This window comes from Nicotiana attenuata, chromosome 6 (assembly GCF_001879085.1).
Source record: "Nicotiana attenuata strain UT chromosome 6, NIATTr2, whole genome shotgun sequence".
Taxonomy (NCBI): domain Eukaryota; kingdom Viridiplantae; phylum Streptophyta; class Magnoliopsida; order Solanales; family Solanaceae; genus Nicotiana; species Nicotiana attenuata.
The window spans coordinates 51,369,116-51,389,860 of NC_031994.1; the positions used below are offsets into that span (position 1 = coordinate 51,369,116).

General features: G+C 41.0%; 1 protein-coding gene across 1 annotated transcript; it reads right to left on the reverse strand.

Annotated features, from left to right (window-relative positions):
• On the reverse strand, positions 518-3,232 carry LOC109227840. Its single transcript, XM_019393033.1, has 6 exons — positions 3,047-3,232; positions 2,331-2,834; positions 1,886-2,011; positions 1,427-1,562; positions 1,191-1,293; positions 518-1,079 (listed from the first exon to the last, which is right to left on the reverse strand). Exons 1-6 carry the CDS (start codon positions 3,230-3,232, stop codon positions 518-520), a joined length of 1,617 nt encoding a protein of 538 aa, XP_019248578.1.

Here is a 20,745-nt window from a genome sequence, read left to right on the forward strand (position 1 = left end):
TACTTCTACTAGGGCATCAGTGAGCTTGATGTTCCATTGTCGAGAAGCTTGTTTTAAGCCAAAGATAAGTAGCTTGCATACCTTGTACTCCCCCTGTCTGTGAAAACCTTGAGGCAAATCCATGTATATTTCTTCAAATAAATCTCCTTGTAGAAAAGCATTATTGACATCCATTGGTGAAAGATCCCAATCACTTGAGGCTGCAATAGCTATCACTGTTCTCACAGTTACCATCTTGGCAATTGATGAGAATGTTTCATGATAGTCTAAACCTTCTTACTGTGTGTACCCTTTTGCCACTAACCTAGCCTTGTACTTGTGTATTTCTTCGTTGGCTTTGTACTTAACTTTATATACCCATTTAGATCCCACAGTTTGTTTGCCTACTGGGAGATCAACAATTTCCTAGGTGTAGTTGTCCTCCAAGGCAGTTATTTCCTGCCTCATGGCTTCTATCCACTTTTCATCCTGAGATGCCTCCTTAAAGTTTCTTGGTTCTGCAACAATTGAGACAAGACTAATGTAAATAGGATTCAGGTAGATAATCATAAGATATATAAGCATTAATAGGAACCTGACAAAAGGCTGAAGTTTTCTTCCCAGTAACATAGTCATTTAGCCATATAGGAGGCTTAGAGAATCTAGTAGGTCTACCCTTGTTTGATTCTTGGTTATCATATTGATTCCCTGCAGCTAACTCTTCAAGTTGCTCACCTGTATTTTGGTCAATAGTCTGCTCACCTGCATCTTGTTCAATTGTGACAATCTGTTGTTGGCTCATCTCAGCTGGCATGCTAGAATCTGAGATGTTATCAGTACTATTGGGATTGATATTTGCCTCAGAATTGGCTAGGTTTTCCTCTACATCTGCTGTATTCTCCAAATGTGTTCCTTCTGAAGAAGTGTTAGACACATTATCTTGTCCATTATCTGAGTTGGTAGTTTGAGGCCTTGCTTCTGGTGTAGCAGAAGTCATGCTCTCAGTTGGAGTTCGATCCAAGAGGAATGAATCACCATCTTCATTGTCTCCATAGTTCCTTTCCTTGAAAGGAAAAACAGTTTCCCTGAAGGAAACATCTCTGCTTACCAAAAATAACTTAGACTCCAGGTCATACAACCTATACCCTTTTTGTATTTCTAAATATCCCATAAACACTATTCTCTTTGCTCTTGCAGCAAATTTATCTTACCTTGGTAAAACACTAGCATAACACAAATATCCTAACACCTTCAAATGTTCCAGTTTTGGTGCTTTTCCAAGAAGTATTTCATAAGGTGACTTGCCTTTGAGGACTGTAGTTCGGAGCTTATTAATTAGGTAAACTTAGTCCTGTACACTTTTCCCAAAATCTAATTGGAACTGAACTCTGAATTCTTAAGGCTCTTGCAACCTCAAAGATATGTCTATGTTTCCTTTCTACAGTACCATTTTGTTGTGGTGTGTATGGGCAACTACTTTGATAAGTTATTCCACGAGCAGAAAATAAAGCACTACATTTAGAATTGAAGAATTCTGTACCATTGTCAGATTTTAGTACTTTAACATTCATGCCAAACTGGTTCTTTATCATCGAAAAGAAATTAGTCAACACAACTTTCATTTCACATTTAGACTGTATCAAACATACCCATGTATATCTACTATAGTCATCAACAATTGTGACAAAGTAAATATTTCCTATCGTATGTAGGCTGCTTATAGGGGCCCCAAACATCTAGGTGTACAAGCTCGAAACTACAGTATGTTTTACTTGTGCTGTCTGGGAATGTTGTCCTGTGTTGCATTGCCATTGGACATATTTGACACTCCTGTTGAGCATGCTCATCTGCTAAATCTTTCAAGGTGGGAATGTGCTGCATTGCTTTCATTGAGGGATGTCCTAACCTTGAATGCCATATTATAGTTCCCTTTTATCATTGCTGCTGCTGCTACTGGTTTTATTGCTTCTCTAAGGATATAAAGACCATCTGTTTCTCTACCAATCTCCATCACCTTTCCACTGTAAAGACCCTGTAAAAGACAGAAGTCAGGAAAAAAATTTAACAGTGCAAACAAGGTCCTTGGTCAGTTTTGATAGTGAAAGTACGTTGAACTTAAAGTCTGGCACATGTAGAACATTTTTTTATCCTCTGTCCCCATAGGATTATTGCACTTCCTATATCTGTTATTTGTGACTTGTTTTCAGTTGGTACCTATACTTTTCTACCTTCCTGACCTCCTAGCTTATTGATATCAGCTAGTTTCTCCTTGCAGGATGTGATATGATGAGAGGAATGTGAGTCAATGATCCATTCAAAAAGACAATCGCTCGATAACATGGAAACAATACTGCCATGTTAACTTTGCAATCACCAGCTGAGGATTTGTTCAGCATGTCTACAAGCTGCTTATACTCATCCTCTGTAAAATAGTGGCCTTGAGACTGGCTCTCAATAGAACTGTGCCCTTCAGCAGAATTGTTTCTTTCAACTGTTGCATTATTAGCATAGGTCTTGAAGCCACCAGCACCCTTCTCCTGCATTGGCTTTCTTTTGCTCTTGAGATTAGGTGGATATCCCATAATTCTGTAGCAATTCTCCTTTTGATGCCCCTTATACCCACAGTGTTCACAGACTACACCAAACCTTTTGCCTTTCATCATTTGTCCTCTGCTAGCTAACATGGTCAATGGCTCCTTATTCATGTCCATTACACCAAGAGCCCTTTGGTTTTTTTCTTGTATCACTAAGGCATATGCTTCATTTACTGATAACACAGGGGTTTTTAACAAAATTTGACTGCGAACGTGAGCATAAGTCTCATTTAATCCTACTAGAATTTGTACCAGAAGTTGCTGATAAAAAATTTCAAAAAATGGTTTTGATTCCTTACAATTACATCCTTTACCTGGTATTAAAGTATCTTGTTATCCCATAAATCTTTCATTTTAGTAAAGTATGTGGTAACAGAATCAGTACCTTGAGTTAGGATTCTAATTTGAGTCCATAGGTGATAGAATCTAGTCAAATTAGATTTTCCAAACCTTTCCTTGAACTTACCCCAGACCTTCGCTGCATTTGACGCATAGACGATGCTCGGCAACAGCTCATGCGACACACATCTCCCAATCCACGAGAGAACTATAACATTACATTGCTCCCACAGATCTGCTAATTCTCCTTTGTATAAGCGCTTCACACATGTTCCTTCTACAAAACCTAGCTTGTCCTTTCCCAATAAAGCCAAACGCATCTATCTACTCCATAATCCATAATTTTCGGGGCCTGTTAGCTTGATATCTTTTAGAATAGCTCCAGGCGTATTGGATGGTTGAATATAGAGCGGATGACGATGGTCAATTTGAGGTGTTGAGGTGTCTCCCATGGCGGACAACTCTAGTTTTGACAATGGCGAACTAGCTGTTTGAAGAAGAAGAAGCAGATTCAGAACCCTAATCGCTGCTCCGATACCATGTTAGAAGAATCTAGAAGCTAAGAGCAGAGAAAATCGAAATGAGGAAAAAGAAAATTTGATTCAACATTGAGTCTTTAGTGTACAACATTGTACATTTATACACTGTAGCCTCTAACAAACTTAACTGACCGACTTATTACAAAGGTCACGTGAGGCACGTGACTTCAATAACATTGTACAAGGATCCAAATGGAGCTTTGGATCTTTGATATCGTGGGTGAAGAAAACATAGATATTATTGCCCAGGGATATTTGCTGGTAAAAAAAAAAAAGAACTACGCACGTTGTAATCAATAATATACTCCAAAAAGTTCATGTTAATTTGGACTGAATAAAATGTTGTTTCACATTTCAAGACTGAATGAGGTCGTGTAGGCTGAACCAAGACAAAAGTAAGGGCTCAATAATCCACACAAGTCAAAGGAAAATTTTGTAAAATGTGAACTTTCCTACAACTTTATATATGCTAGAGTAAAAATGAAACGACGTCAAAATTTGGCGTATAATTGCTAAATTGACATAATCAAGAACAAATAGAACTTGATGTATTAATTGTCCCAGTTTGGTTGAGGAAAAATTATTCGTTTTTACGGTTTTGGGCAATGCAAATCTCATTAGATAAATTTTGAAGTTGAGTTGAATTTAGTGATTATTATTTTTAACATACTTGACCTATCATTATTTTAGTTTAACTAATATTGGACTCCCATATTATGTAGCTCACGGGGGATGTAGAGTTTGGGCATCGGGTTCATCTGAACGTAATACTTCTGACGCGGAGCATAAATTTATGTGTAAAAATTTATTAAAATTGCAACAAAGGGTAGGTCTGAACCTAAAACTTTAAAAATACAATGAGTTCAATACTAAACACCTTAAAAGTTGAATTCATAAAGTCTAAATCTTGGATCCGCCTCCGATAGCTCACGCTCAGAACTTCTAGCCAAGGCATATAAGAGTTGTTAATTGTTTTCACATTAATTGAGTAATGAGATATTGTGTGTTGTTTTTCTTTTCTTTACTTTTTGAACCCATTTTTACCAAGAAATGCACGTTCGCCTTGATTGAGTTGGTCAAAAAAGCATTGAATTATTGTATGATATCTTGCTAAGTACAACTATAATTTGATGTAAAGAGAGATGGGGCAATTAATAGGGAATCCACCGTGGAGACTGAAGACCCTACGTGGAAATATATTATGCTACTGAACTTAGTTACCTAGATAAAATAATTTTATCACTTTCCTACTCTCATGACTTGTCATTTAACTAACTGGGTTGAAACATCATGTCACGATCCAAAATCTAACTAGTCGTGATGTCACCTAACCCACCCTATTAGATAAGCCAATTAACAACAATTCAATTTAATTAGATTTATTGCGAAAAAATAAATGACAGAATAACTGAACTTTTATATATTTCTCAAGGTCTGGTAGTACAAATCACGAGCTTCTATGATTTAGAATTTACAAAACCGGTATGGAATAAAATACATCATCTGTTAGAAATAAACGTGAACAGATTAAAAATTCTGAAGCTACCAAGAACAAGAGACAGTTATGACCGGATCGCAGATACATTTTCAATGCCAGCTCCCGCCATACATAACAACATCAGCATACAAAATCTGCACGCAAGGTGCAGAATTGTAGTATGAGTACAACCGCTCTCATGTACTCAGTAAGTATATTGTCTAACCTAGTCGAAGTAGTGACGATGATTTTTAGTAAAAAATACTCACTCTTATAACCTATGCAGTAGACTAACAATAGAAACAATTATGGAACATAACAGATAATGGTACAATAAAATAACTATGCGAGGTAATAAATGATTTCTAGGAGAAATCACAGTAGTACATTCATAATTTTCCTGATGTGAGAAATATATTCAAGATATCACATCGAATGGCATGGTAACACCTTCGTGCATTTATCTCATTCAATTCATAACTTTCCTGGTGTGAGGAATATATTCAAGATATGAAATCGAATGGCATGGTAACACCTTCGTGCACTTATCTCATTCTCACCCAATATACGTTTGTAGATCAAACTAATTGGCACGGCAACACCCTTCGTGCATTTATCTCTTGCTTAGTGAGCATACGTACGACAGTACCAACTAGGTGAACAAAATGCCAGTAAAAATAACGATAAAGTGGGAGACATACATGAAGCAATAATGAACGATGCAGTACATATGGACGACGGTAACAGACTAGGAAAAAAGCATAGATGTAAATGAGACAACAAGGGGGAAAGGATGATATTTGCAAGTTAAACAGATAGAAGGCATGGACAACTCATCAACAATTGGGATAAAGGACTAAGACAGAACAATATCGACAACCACATAGAAAATATAGGTGTAACAGTAACAGTCCCAGGTAAAGGCATGAATACATAAACAAGGAAAAGATATCACAACAAAATGCATGTCCCTCGTCCTCGCTGTTACACCACATAAGTTTAACAACCTTGATACCATTACATATATATTTGATATGGTATTTTGAGTGGAACATTTTTGTAAAAAAAATATGGTATGAAAAATATAATTTTATATAGTTATTAATATTACTACTTTCGAATATGCTTTAAATTGTACACATAATATGAGAAAAGTTTATGAGATTTTCTTTATTGTAAAGATATGAATTATTTTCTCACAAGAAAAGAAGGTTATCTTCTTACCATTTTAAGAATTAAGCGTACGAAATTTTTTACTCTTTATATGAGATTAAGAAAATTATAAGTTGAGAAAATATATGTATTTTTACATGGATATTTTAATGAAATAATAGTGTATGAATTTATTTTACATGGTACCACATGACTGTAATAGTACGGTGTATAAAGTGTAAAAAAAATAAGTAGAATTTTAAGTAATTTGAGATAATTCTTAATTATGTGGATAATTGGTTAATTACCGAGTAACGAAACATTACCTAATTAACTATTAAGTTAGATAAAGATTAAAATTCTCTCCTCCCCACCCCCACGTGGCAAGCAAGCCACTCCTTAGCCAAATGACTCTTAGTCATTTTCTATTAGGTGGCAACCTAATGGATGATTAAAAAGACACTTCATTTTCTAGGATTTTGGAATACAAAAACGTTGACACTCCATTCTCAATACACTTCATTTTTCTAGGATTTTGGTAAGACATTTCATTCTCAACAATCAGATTCCTAAATTCCCTACACAACTATAATCCAGAAACGTGAGCTTAGCCTAACACCTTAGCAATATAATTTCTTACAAATTCCTACTAACATGAGCTTTTGCACTAATGGAATCTAGAATCATTGGTCTACATGCATATCCTACCTTAGGATTTATGGTTTTTTCTTTGGCACTATCTTAGAATGATGGGTGACGGTTATGTATGGATATCCACGGATTGGCTTACCTCTGTGTTAAATTCCTCTTCTCCCCTTCCACAAGATAAAATGGATATCATGCAAGGAGTTCTTGTTTTACGTCAATACACCCCAGAGTCTGAAAATAAAAGAGCATTTTCATCTAGATAGAACAAGTTGACAGGTATGTTAAGGCTATCCCTTCTTTCTTTTGACATGATCCATACGGCACAAACGAAACGAGCAAATTTATAATTTCCATACATGATTCTATTCATAAAAATATTACAGATGCTTATGTTCTTGATTCCCCATTTTTGTCTAGTCGTCCCTCTTTATTTTCACTCACTTGCTCATTATGTGCGAAAAAAAATCTATAAGTATTAGCTGAAGATATTACATTAGTTTTCCAGTTCACATGCTTTCTTACCTATAATAAACGTGTAAACCATGTATTCATTCTAGTTCACATAATTTTATGCCAAATTGCCAATAATAAACATCTAGTGAACCGTCTCGCTGTAGACAGAGATGTGACCTCTAATGTTTGGTCCATCTATATCAAATGTTTAATTTTATATTGTTTTCTTACTAAGGAGCGGTGTGTTCTTAATTTTGATTTGTTTTTTTATTCCAAAAATTAATTTAAATATTTTCCTAGTACTTATAGAACTTTGAGCACCTAGATATTTTTCTTAAAACGATCATTGAATTTAAACTAATCACGAGATAGAATTTTGAAAACAAGGAGCACAACCATTCTTGGCATTTATATTAGTTGTAAATTTTGATATAGACAAACTAAAAGGAGGCTCTTGTTCATCCAAGTTTTCTACGCTTATATGTATCATACATTTTTACGTCAAGGAAAGGGAGAGAAAACATACGAGAGAGAAAGACCAAGAAGCCCGCAGCTATGGTATTGATAGACTTTGATACACATTAACAAAATGCAGTGTGTCACGTTGCTTCTTTGATGACACTGCGAATAAAGTTTATTTCATGATATTAATCAGAGGCATAATGGTTTTACGACGTTCCGAAAGATTTTATTAACGACTTCTCATGCATTGCATTCATTTACATGTACATTGACCCATGACTAGATGGCGTTATATACGCGTATATTTATTTGTATATATATGTATATGGGATATAGAAAAAGGTTACGGCGTTATATACTCACCGCCACCTGATCAGCTGGTATACATTGATAATTTTTCCCACAGTGGCCGAGATGATATGATGGGATGCTCTCAGAGGCTTGATGATGTTACGAACACGTGTACCTATGCGCGACATGACATTCATACGCATATGCATGACACTATAAGTATTTCATGATTTAAAAAATTATCTAGACTTACAGATTAAGTTATTTACTCCATATTTCTTCCATGTCTTTTATGTACTTATATATACGGTCTAAATCGGAGAGCTCGATTTCGAAGACTTGATCATACCCCGAGCTTGAGTACGGAAGCTCAGAGTAAGGATCGGAGACTTAATAATACCCTGGCCGGGATGTGTGCACCTCGAGAGGCAAACCGGAGACCCGCCATAATCAGCCACGGGGAAAGTATAATTTCGATGACACTCAAGAAAGAGCGGGAATTTCTCAAGGACACGTGGGTCAGGGTATAAATTATAGGATAAGATCTGTACGAAATAGTACGAGTCCGTACTAGGTTGTTATACAGCTGTACCAATAGAATTCTTTACCATAATTGGGAATGTACCATATTGGGGTTTTCCCCTCCTATGTAAAAGGGACCCCAATCATTTGTAAAGATTATCTCATTCACTGCAACAGAATATTCTACTCTGCTTTTCTCCTTTACCGTACTCTACTACTGTTCTTCAGCTTTATTGTTTTTACTTTATTGTTCATACTTTATTCGCTATTAACTCACCTCGAGGCTCCCGAGACAGCCGAGCTCGAGGTCCCCGTTGCTCTAACAATGCTGGTTTGGTTCATCAATTCTTCTTACTTAAACCTAATATTACTTGTATATTCACTAGTATTGGAATAAATCACATATCTTTAAAACCACGAATCACCTTTAATTGTTACTCACATTTTTCGAGATAAATAGTTTGGCGCCCACCGTGGGGCTAAAGATAATAGTGATTATTTTAGTGCTAGTTTTCTGATAACCCACGTTATTCTTCACACTTTTTCTTATCAAAGATTCTTTGATTTCAGGCTAAGATATGTCTAGCTCAGCAAACGCACCCGTGCATGGAAACGACGGTCTCGAATCTCATGGAGAAAACAATGCCACAGCTGCAGGGACCGGTGTGCCACCTGATCGCTAGCCAACTCCGCACTACTAATAAGTAGCAAGAGAGGGTCGTAATAGCTTTTACCCGATTTTGGGTCGGGATCGAATCCACAGAGAGCTAGATTTGGAATCGAGTATCTATCTAGTTTAGGGATGCGTTTGTGTTCTTAAATACACTTCTCAACATTTTTGGGATTTTCTTTATAATTCTACTTTAACCAAACTACAAATTGTAAATTATGCTAAGAGTTAAAATGCTACAAGTTGTTCAAATAGGTTTAAAAGGCACTAGGGTAGTGACTACCGCCTAGGTGGTCAATTGACGGATACTTGAAACTAAGGCACGTTTGACATGTTTGGTGAGTATGTTATAACCATTGCACGACTTTACCCACTCTACACCTCTCGGTGGTTCGAGTGATTTTGCCCGAATTGGATTTCTCAAGACCAATTGGGTATGCAAGTTTGCACAAGCAACTAGGGTTCAATTCGGGTATTAGTCTCTCGAGGTTTAACCCTTTAATTAGGGCTATCAATCTCTTGAGTACGCCCCATTTCATTGTTGGACCAATTTCGGAGACTTAGGCTCTCTTTCTCAAGAAGAGCTCAAGTCAACTCAATACAAACTAGTGTTTGCAACCACTAATTCAGAAATTAACCATGAAATTGGCCCAAATAACAAACACCCATAGTCAAATTAGCCCTAAAATACAAGACCCATCAATTACCCACACTAGGGATGAGCCACAACCCTAGCTATGGGGTCTAGCTACTCATATTCAAGGAAGAAAAGCAAGAAATAGATGAAGATAAACACATATTAATTAATTGCTAAGCTAAATACAAAGATTCAATGATGGAAAGTAAGTAAAAATGCCCAAAATGGCTAAGAAAAGTCGACCCACGAGCGCAGCTTATGTTTTACAATATCTGATACCCTAAAAATGGAAAAATAATCTATCTATACTAAGCTGAAAAATTTGGACAAAATTGCCCCTGCGGGGTTAGTGCGGACCGCACAAAATGGACCGCGGTCTGGACTGCTCTTTGACATAAAAAATCTCACTCTCTGAACTTGGGCTCCGCGGACCGCACAGAATGGACTACGGCCGCGATGACTTCTAGTGCGGTCCGCACAAAGTTGACCGCGGACCGCGGAGGCTTAAAACTTGAAAATGCAACCTCTCTGAATCTTGGCACCGCGGACCGTAGAGAATGGACTGCGGCCGCGTTGCCTCCAGTGCGGACCGCACAAAACTTAGTGCGGCCGCACTGCCTTTAAACCTGAATTCCACCTCTCTGAATCTCCTAGTGCGGACCGCACAAAAATGGTGTGCGGCCGCACTGGGCTTGTTCTGCCTGAACTTGCCTTGTCTTTGGCACTTGTGCAAGTTTCACTCCTTTTGAGCCGATCTTTGACATTTTGTCACTTTGCTGATGAAACCTGCAATCAAGCACAACTTGCGAGTCTTTTGGGACTATTTTGTATGAATATTTAATCAAAGCATAAGCAAGAAGGAGTATAAAATGTGTCAAAATCCCTAGTTATCACCACCACAACACCCTGGGGTAGCACCAACACCTAACCCCATCGATGTTGGTTCATACATTGCCATGAACGTCGATTTGGACACTGATGTCGAAAGAAGTGTACGCGGAGGGGATCAACCTGACGCTCAAAGGACATAGGCTCAAGGAGAAAGAGAAGTTAGTCTTCAAGTGATTTTGAGATGTTGCAAGCACAACAAGTTGCTATCGCCCAGTTACAGAGCCAGCAAAAGACTCGAGCGTGGCTGAGATAGAAATCGCTCATCGTGTTGAGCCAACCCCGGAGATATCAAGCAACAACGGCTCGGGAACCGACCCCACCATCACGAGGATGCTCGAGGAACTCACGAAGCGAATCGAATCAGGAGAAAAAAGGATTGAGGACAACGACAAAAAGGTGGAAACGTACAACTCGAGGGTCGACCAAATACCGGGAGCACCTCCGTTTTGAAAGGACTGAACTCGAAGAAGTTCATGCAAAAACCATTCCCCCAAAGTGCTGCTCCGAAGCCCATCCCGAAGAAGTTTCGGATGCCAGACATCCCAAAATACAACGGGACCACTGATCCCAACGAGCACATCACCACATATACTTGTGGCATAAAAGGAAATGAATTGGAAGACGATGAGATTGAGTCCGTTTTGCTAAAAAAGTTTGGGGAAACTCTGTCTAAAGGTACCATGATTTGGTACCATAATTTACCCCCGAACTCTATTGATTTGCTTGCCATGTTGGCAGACTCATTTGTAAAGGCACATGCTGGTGCCATAAAAGTCACAACAAGGAAGTCCGATGTATTAAAAATAAAGCAAAGGGAGAACGAAATATTGAGGGAATTTGTCTCCCGCTTCTAGTTAGAACGAATGGAGTTACCACCGGTCTCCGATGACTGGGCCGTACAAGCCTTCACTCAGGGGCTAAATGAACGAAGTTCGATAGCTTCAAAGCAGCTGAAACAGAACTTGATCGAGTACCCCGCCGTGACTTGGGCAGATGTGCATAACAGGTACCAGTCAAAAATTAGGGTTGAGGATGATCAGTTGGGAGACCCCTCGGGCTCAGTTTATCCAAGCAGGTTACAAGCAAAGGAGTCAGGAAATGCAGACGGGGGTCAAGGTCGAATAAGGAAAGATATCAGCCATACATCGAAGATCGAAGGAACATTTCAAGGCGTAACATACCTCGGAATGATCAAAGAGCGGATCGATGTCAAAGTTCCCGGGGACTCATGAGTAAAACAGGTTCGATAAGCACTTAGGATCGGCGGAGGCACCCCGATTATCGGAGTACAACTTCAACGTCGATGCCTCGGGTATCGTCTCAGCCATTGGCAAAATTAGAGATACTAGATGGCCCAAGCCTATACAGACCGATCCTTCTCAGAGGAACCCCAGCTTGATGTGCAAGTATCGTGGTAATCATGGGCACAAGACCGAGGATTGCAGGCAGCTTAGAGAGGAGGTAGCCCGGTTGTTCAACGAGGGGCATCTTCGTGAATTTCTCAGCGACCGGGCCAAGAACCATTTCTGGGAAAGGGATGCAAATACGAAGAATGAACCTGAAGAACCTCAACATGTTATTCACATGATCATCGGTGGAGTCGACTTCCCACAGGGAGAAACGGACTCGGGACTACGTGCCCGAGGACACCCTTACATTCAGCAAGGAAGACATCGAGACCTTATCTCAGCCACACAATGATGCTCTGGTAATTTCTATCCTTTTGAATAATGTTCAAGTTAAACGTGTTCTCGTGGATCAAGGTAGTTCGGCAAATATAATCAGGTCAAGTGAAACGACGAAGGGAGAAATCATCCTCCCAGTCAACGTGGCTGGAACCATACAATATACCAAATTTCATGTCATCGAAGGAGACATGAGGTATAATGCTTTGCTTGGAAGGCCGTGGATTCATAGCATGGGGACGGTTCCATCTACCCTCATCAAATGATGAAGTTACCAACAAAGGATGGCGTGAAAACAGTATATGGAGAGCAGCATGCAGCTAAGGAGATGTTTGCAGTACACGACTTGGCACCGGTATCGACACCATCCACTTCAGAAAAGTCAAAAGAAAAACAGGTGGCCAAATAGCAATCACAGCACATGCCCTCGGTTGAGGCCGAGGGACAGGTGATCGATGAACAGGTGGTCGAGGACAAAGAAGAAGATTTCCTCACCCCCCAAGCCTTCGCTGCCCCCTAGGAATCGGATGCGACGAAGTCCACGGTCGAAGAACTCGAGCATGCCGTGTTGATCGAGCATCTTCCGGAACGAAAGATATACCTGGGGACGGGGTTTACCCCCGAATCAGGAAAAAACTTATTCAATTTCTTATTAATAACATCGATTGCTTTGCCTGGTCCCACTTAGATATGATGGGGATCCCACCGGAGATAACTACCCATCGACTAAGTGTCGATCCTAGATTCAAACCGGTAAAGCAAAAGAGGAGACCTCAGTCCGAGGTAAAGCATGCATTCATCAAAGAAGAGGTAACCAAACTTCTAAAGATAGGATCCATTAGGGAAGTAAAATATCCCGAATGGCTAGCTAACGTAGTGGTAGTCCCTAAAAAGGGGAATAAACTTAGAATGTATGTAGACTACAAAGATTTGAACAAAGCATGCCCTAAAGATTCTTTCCCGTTGCCCAACATCGATCGTTTGATCAATGCTACGGCCGGTCGCGAGATCCTTACTTTTCACGATGCCTACTCCGGGTACAAACAAATTTAGATGAACCCGGAGGACCAGGAAAAAACTTTGTTCATCACGAAATATGGTACGTATTGTTATAATGTAATGCCCTTCGGGATAAAAAATGTAGGAGCCACATATAGACGCCTAGTTAATAAGATGTTCGAACATCAAATAGGCAAATCCATGGAAGTTTATATTGATGACATGCTAGTTATGTCCCTGCGCGCAGAGGACCATTTGATCCATTTGGAGGTGACGTTTGATATCCTAAGAAAGTACAACATGAAGCTTAACCCTGAGAAATGCGCTTTTGGAGTCGGCTCAGGCAAGTTCTTAGGTTTCATGGTGTCGAACAGGGGTATCGAGATCAACCCCGATAAAATCAAAGCCATCGAGGAAATCACCATAGTGAACAATGTGAAAGCCGTACAATGGCTGACCAGACAGATAGCTACCCTAGGCCGATTTATCTCGAGGTCATCAGACCGGAGCCATCATTTCTTTTCCCTACTCAAAAAGAACAACTTCGCATGGACTTCGAAGTGCCAACAAGCCTTGGAAGAATTGAAACGGTATCTCTCGAGCCCACCCCTGCTCCATACTCCGAAGGAGAATGAAACACTCTACTTGTATTTGCCTTGTCCGAGGTGGCGGTAAGTGGCGTGTTGGTTAAAGAAGAGCAAGGTATGCAATTTCCTGTCTATTATCTGAGTCGGATCCTAGGAGATGCTGAAACCAGGTACCCACATTTGAAAAAGTTAGCTCTTGCATTAATAAGTGCATCTAGGAAATTAAAACCATATTTTCAATGCCATCCTATATGTGTATTGACTACGTACCCGCTTCGAAGTGTCTTGCATAAACCAGAATTATCGGGCAGATTGGCCAAATGGGCCATCGAACTCGAAGGGTATGATATCGAATATCAGCCTCGAACGGCTATCAAGTCTCAAATTTTGGCAAACTTTGTGGCCGATTTCGCACCTTCCCTCGTACCCGAAGTATAAAAAGAACTCTTTGCTAAAAACGGGTACGTCATCGGGGGTATGGAACCTCTTCACAGACGGTGCCTCGAATGTAAAAGGATCCGGGCTCGGCATCGTCTTGAAACCGCCCACACAGTGTCATTAGGCAATCTATCAAAACTTCTAAATTGACTAACAATGAGGCCGAGTATGAGGCCATGATTACAGGTCTTGAACTAGCCAAGGGCTTTGGAGTAGAGGTCATCGAGGCAAAGTGTGACTCCCTTTTGGTAGTAAATCAAGTAAACAGGAGCTTCGAGGTTCGAGACGATCGAATGCAGAGGTACTTAGACAAACTTCAAGTGACATTGCACCGCTTCAAGGAATGGACACTGGATCATGTACCTCGAGAACATAATAGCGAGGCCGATGCACTAGTAAACTTGGGGTCATCGATTGAAGAAGATGATATCGTCCCGTGGACTGTCGTCCAACTATCAAGGTCGGTGGCCGAAGAAGGACATGCAGAAATTAATTCAACAAGTTTAACATGGGATTGGAGGAATAAGTACATCGACTACCTGAAGCATGGGAAGCTCCCCACGGACTCAAAAGATTCAAGAGCACTTCGAGCCAAAGCAGCTCGATTCTCACTCGATGAAAATGGAACGTTGTATAGAAGAACCTTTGATGGACCCCTGGCAGTGTGCTTGGGACCCGGGGACATTGATTATGTATTACGAGAAATCCATNCCAAAAAGACCTCATATAACACACGAAATGTATTGCTCAAAAAGCTTTAGTGACACACCTAATTGTCACCTATGCAGTCTGCGCAGTCTTGCAAAACTGCAAATATCTCTCTACTCATATGTCGTATCGATGAATGCTTTAATGTGTTAGAAAATAGACTCTTATATACTCAATTTGGTAGGTATATCATCCCCTAATTCCAAGTATATTGGAAGAAAAGCTCAGCTACATTTGACCTAAATTTAAGCATATTTATGAATGTAACTTGTGATGATCTTTGCCAACTTTTGTTCCACAACTCACTTGACTTCAAAACATAACACACGACTATCATAAGACAAAAATAACTCATAACATAAACTGCTTATAATTTTTAGCACCCTAGTCTCACCCCAAAAGTACATGTTATGACATTCGCAACTTGTTGACTTTCGACGAAACTTATTTTCTTCAATTGGTTTAGCTTCTAAGCCTTCCAAACCTCTTGGTACTTACAGTCCATGATCTTAAGTATTTGTAACCTCCAAGTTAACATGATTAACATACTTTATGTACTTTCAAAGATGATCTCATTTCAGAGCTTACATCAATTGACTTACAACGTACTCTCACATACAAAACTATAGGGTGTAACATTATTCCCCCATTTGGAACATTCGTCCTCGAATGTTGATTGATGCGCTTATCAGTTTCATAACCTATAGATCTTACGAATAATTTAGTACTGTCCTCGACATCTAGGCAACTATTCTATGAACAAATCCGAAGGCCAGGGCATTTCCCCCCCTTTATGCCTCTTTCTCACACCACGACTTGTTGTCAAAACTTTTCTAATCTTGTAACTGTTGTGACCTTCTTATGCAGCCTGTACGACTTTGCCCTTGTATGTGCTCATATGCGACTCCTCTGTCCTTTTTCCTCCAGCTTTTAGCCAATATTTAGGTTTCACTTTGGGAACCTATACAGAACTATGACAAGTTGTTCCTCCCGGTATGTATAGGTGTACTGAAGTTCTTCGCTCGGTACTTTGTCGAACTTACGACTGTTGCTATATCTTGTTTTGTAGCCTTGTATAACTATCCTTATGGCTTTACTACATCTAGGTAGGTTGTACTATACCATAACACTTACTTCGATTTATTTGCACACTTTTTCCCTTAGATCGGGTTTTATCCCAAATGGGTTTTACCGGCAAGGTTTTTAACGAGACAACACCTATATGCTACTTAAGGAATATCCAAAGAGTATTCAGAGCTTCTTTTCAATTAACCTAAAACATTGGGGGGCATCACCCTCGGAGGACGCATTCTCGAAGAAAGCAACTCATGCCAAGGAGGGCCTCGATAGGGAAATGTTGTAATGGGCCAAACGGTCAAATGAACCGTGTCCATATAGAATAGTCGGGCCCCCAGTGGCAAAACATGTACGCATGTATCAATTATTTGAAAAAGCATTCTTATTATATCAAAACACTTTGTGCCTCAAAGAAGTTTACTATTTTCACATTTAACGGCTCAAGGGCTAAAACCCCGAATGCACCCGAATACTCGGGGACTATCATCGACAGTCGACACATCGAGTCATCAAACATTCGAACTTATAAGACCTCAAAGAGGCACATTCGAACTTATGAGACCTCAAAGAGGCACACTCGAACTTATAAGACCTCAAAGAGGCACACTCGAACTCGCAAGACATCAAAGAGGCATCCCCTCGATATTAAGGCCAAGGCCATCACACTCGGGGACTAAAGGCTACGACCATATAAAAGACTACGGTCATATAAAATGGCTACGGCCGAAATAATGCGGCTCGGAGACGTCCGACTTCTGCCATAAAACTAAAAGGACTTCATATACTTCGAAAAAACCGGTTAAATCAGGCTACCCTCGGCAGAAGCAAATTGTAAGGGGCTTCGTTATAAGCAGCCCTCGAATAATGCGAAGCCTTCAAAAACATCAGCCTTCGAAAAAACCTCAAGAGGTATTCGATTAACGTTGAATATCAAATTACAAACAAGGTTCCAATCAATCGGACCTTCGTAAACCCCAAACGAGTACGAAAAACACATGCTAAGGCATACAAAATTTTCACTAAGTCTTTTAGCCAAAAAGAGGAAAAAATTTATAGCCATTTTAGAGGCCGAATTGGCCCTACCCAAAGAGTCTAAGGGCCAACCTAAAAGAGCCTAAGGGCCAACCTAAAAGAGCCTAAGGGACAACCTAAAGAGCCTAAGGGCCAATATTTAAAGAGCTTAAAGGCCGAAGCACACCATGCTCGTGACCTTACCCAGCTCGGACTCAAAGGTCCCGAGCTAAAACTTAGCTTGAAGATCGAACCTTAAGTGGTAACCTATTATCGATCGATGATCAAAACACAAAACTCGAGGGTATACTCTACCCGAATTTGATTCAACGCTCAGAGGTTATAACATAAAAAATTAAACAAACTTTGAAGAAAAATTAAAGGAAAACTCCTTTCCCTTTTTATATATACAAAAAGATATTACACAGGAGTCCTACAAAGCAAAAAATTACAAAAAGATAGAAAAAATTCTACCTACTCCAGAGGAGCATTCCCCCCGGACCTGTCGCTTCCCCGGGACCAGCCTCTTCCCCGGGGGTAGCTTCTTCGGCAGCCTCCTTCTCTTCATCATCTTCGACGTCATCGTCATCATTGGAGGAAAGGACAAATTTGACATCAACCTCATTTGCCTTAGCTTGCTTTATCTACTCGGAAAGATCAAAGCCCTTAGCGTGAACCTCTTCGAGGGTCTCCCTCCGGGATCGGAGTTGGGCATAGTCATTGTTTTTTTTTCTCTCGATCGGAAACCTCCCTCAACTCCATCTGAGCATCGGCAACATCCTTCAAATAGATGGCCACCGTCCTGTCGGCCTTGTCTTGTAATTTTTGGGCCTCGGCCCTAACTTCCACAGCTTCGGCCTTGGCCTTCGCAAGACCACCCTCGAGCTTGGCTATTCTGCCAGCTTGAACCAAGTTGCTCCCTTGAGCATTCCGCAGTTGAACCTCGAGGGCTGATCCCTTCACCAGTGCATCATTTTTAGCCACTACGAGGGCGTCCATCTTCGCCTTCCATTCATTGCACTCGGCTTGGACTTGATCGACCTCGCCCCGGAGCTGCCCAATCATATCTAGCTTTTGCTGCAGCTGAGACGTTGAAGTATTAGCCTTCGAAGACGGGAGAGGTAGCCCGTATTTTTTCAGAACACAGGTTACCTGCTTTTCTAACTCATTCTCGTATTCACGAGCTTTGGTCAACTCCGTTCGGAGATGCTTCAGTTCTTCCTCCTTTTTGTCAAGGAGAAGCCTAAGGGTTTTCTCGTCATTCGAAGCCGTACGAAATTCGACTTCACAATGACGCAATTCGATCTTCAATTTGTCGAAGGCCTACACAAAAGAAAGGAATGGTGGATTAGACAAAAGAAGAAAAGTATGGCATTGGAGAAGTTGCAATGCCACTAAAAACTTACAATTGAACAAAGACACTGAGCCTCCTCGAAGATTGAGCTTGAATCCGCTGGGTCGGCCTCATCGACCCCAGCAAAGTAACCCTGGAAGGGGTCGTTTTCACTCGGGACTCCGCCTAGCTCGGACGTCTTCAAGTTCTGAGCATCCCTAATGGTATCCTCAGAGAAGGCTGGAAACGACGAGGTTTGACCTGCTGTCATGGCCTCGGGGAGATCACTCGAGGCGCTCTGTTCAGGCTGAGGAGCTTCGAAGCTCGCTCCCTTTGGAGTATCTCCAGAAGACTGAGAAGCAGTTACCGCGCTTGGTGATGCAAAGCCTTCATCCCCCTTTTCTTTTAAAGTTCCTCCCTCGAGGCTAGGAGCCCCGATCTCAGCAAGCTTGTTAACCTCGGAATATTTCCTGGTTCGAGTCACCAGCGCCGAACCTTCCATCTCGCCACTGTCATCGTCCATGAACTGATGGACCGAGTCGACATCCACGTTGATAACGACGCTTTTCTTACGCCTCCGAGCGGGCTCTACTTCGCTTTGAGTGTCCTCGTTCTTCGAGGACCTTTTTCTTTTGTTACCCTCCTTTGGCTTTGGAGCTGAAGATCCTTCTTCCTCCCCGGAAGGGGGCGACCTCATCTCGAACCTGTGATAAAGGAATCAGGTCACATTAAGAAAGACAGTTTTACTGAGGAAAGGAACATTATGATGCGTACCATGGTGCTTCGCTTCCCACTTGCCCTTCGACAAGTCCCGCTATTTGCGTTTGTCGTATGTTGAAGTAGCAGCTTATTTGCAAAACCAGTCCTTGAGGTCGAGGATTGCATTGGGCATCCACGGAATCGCTACGAAGAGAGTAAAGGAGTAATTATGTGAAGTTTAGCAAAATTTATGGAAAAGAACTAAAGCGAAGAATTCCACTCACGTTCGAAGTTCCATTCCTCGGGGAACGGCCGGAACTCCTTGGGAATAACATAGACGGTCCTCACCCGGATGAATCAGCTCATCTAACCTCGATCTTTGCCTTCATCGTTACTGGCAAAGAAAGACTTGGTTGATCGGCGTTGAAGTTTGATTAAACCTCAGAAATGTTGAGGTAGATATAATCGGATGAGGTGGCTGAGGGTGAACTCGAGCCCGGCCTTTTCGACGAAGAACCTCATAATTATTATAATCTTCCAAAACGACGGATGAATCTGGCCTAGGTTACTCGATATCTCCGGCAGAATTCAAGCACGAGCGGGTCGAGGGGACCCAACGTAAAAGGGTATGTATAGACACTCAGGAACCCCTCCACGTAAGTTGTGATGTCCTCCCCACGAGAAGGTATTTACAGAACGACCTTCTTCTCCCAATTACATTCTCTCCTCACAGCATCGAGGTGTTGTTCCTCAATTGACCTTATGAATATCGATGCTTGCTCTCGACGGCCGGCAACGTCGGGAGGGTTCTCGACTATAAAATCCTTTTTTATGGAAAATCTGCCCGATACAATATCGTGAAGCACCAATGGTTTACCACCGGCCGTACGGGAAGTAGAAGTGGAGTTTCCTTCTTTCTGAGGAACAGACTTGGAAACTTTTGCCATCGGTTCTTTAGAGGAAGAAGGAAGAAATGGATGAATCGGCGAGGTTTTGAGCCGATACGGCGGAGGAACTGGCGGTGAAAAGGAAACGTATAGAGTAGAATAGATAGTGCGAGGTGGAAAAGCCCTTAATGAGAAGAGAAAACAAGTATATATAGAGGAAGGCGGTGACGGTTCATCAATATTGATGGCCGATCAGCTCGGGCGTGCATTTAATGCTTTTGGGGAAGAGAACCGACGGGATGCTTCGGTCATTTCAACGCTTACGTCATAAGAGTGATGCCATCATAGAGGACTTCAGGAATTCAAATTGTCTCATATCATTTCATTCTAAGAAACGCGGGGACTATCTGTATACGGTCTAAATCGGAGAGCTCAGTTTCAAAGACTTGATCATACCCCGAGCTCGAGTTCGGAAGCTCGGAGTAAGGATCGGAGACTTGATAATAGCCTTTCCGGGATGTGTGCACCTCGAGAGGCAAATCGGAGACCCTCCATAATCAGCCACGAGGAAAGTATAATTTATATGACACTCAAGAAAGAGCGGGAATTTCTCAAGGACACGTGGGTCAGGGTATAAATTATAGGATAATATTTGTAAGAAATAGTA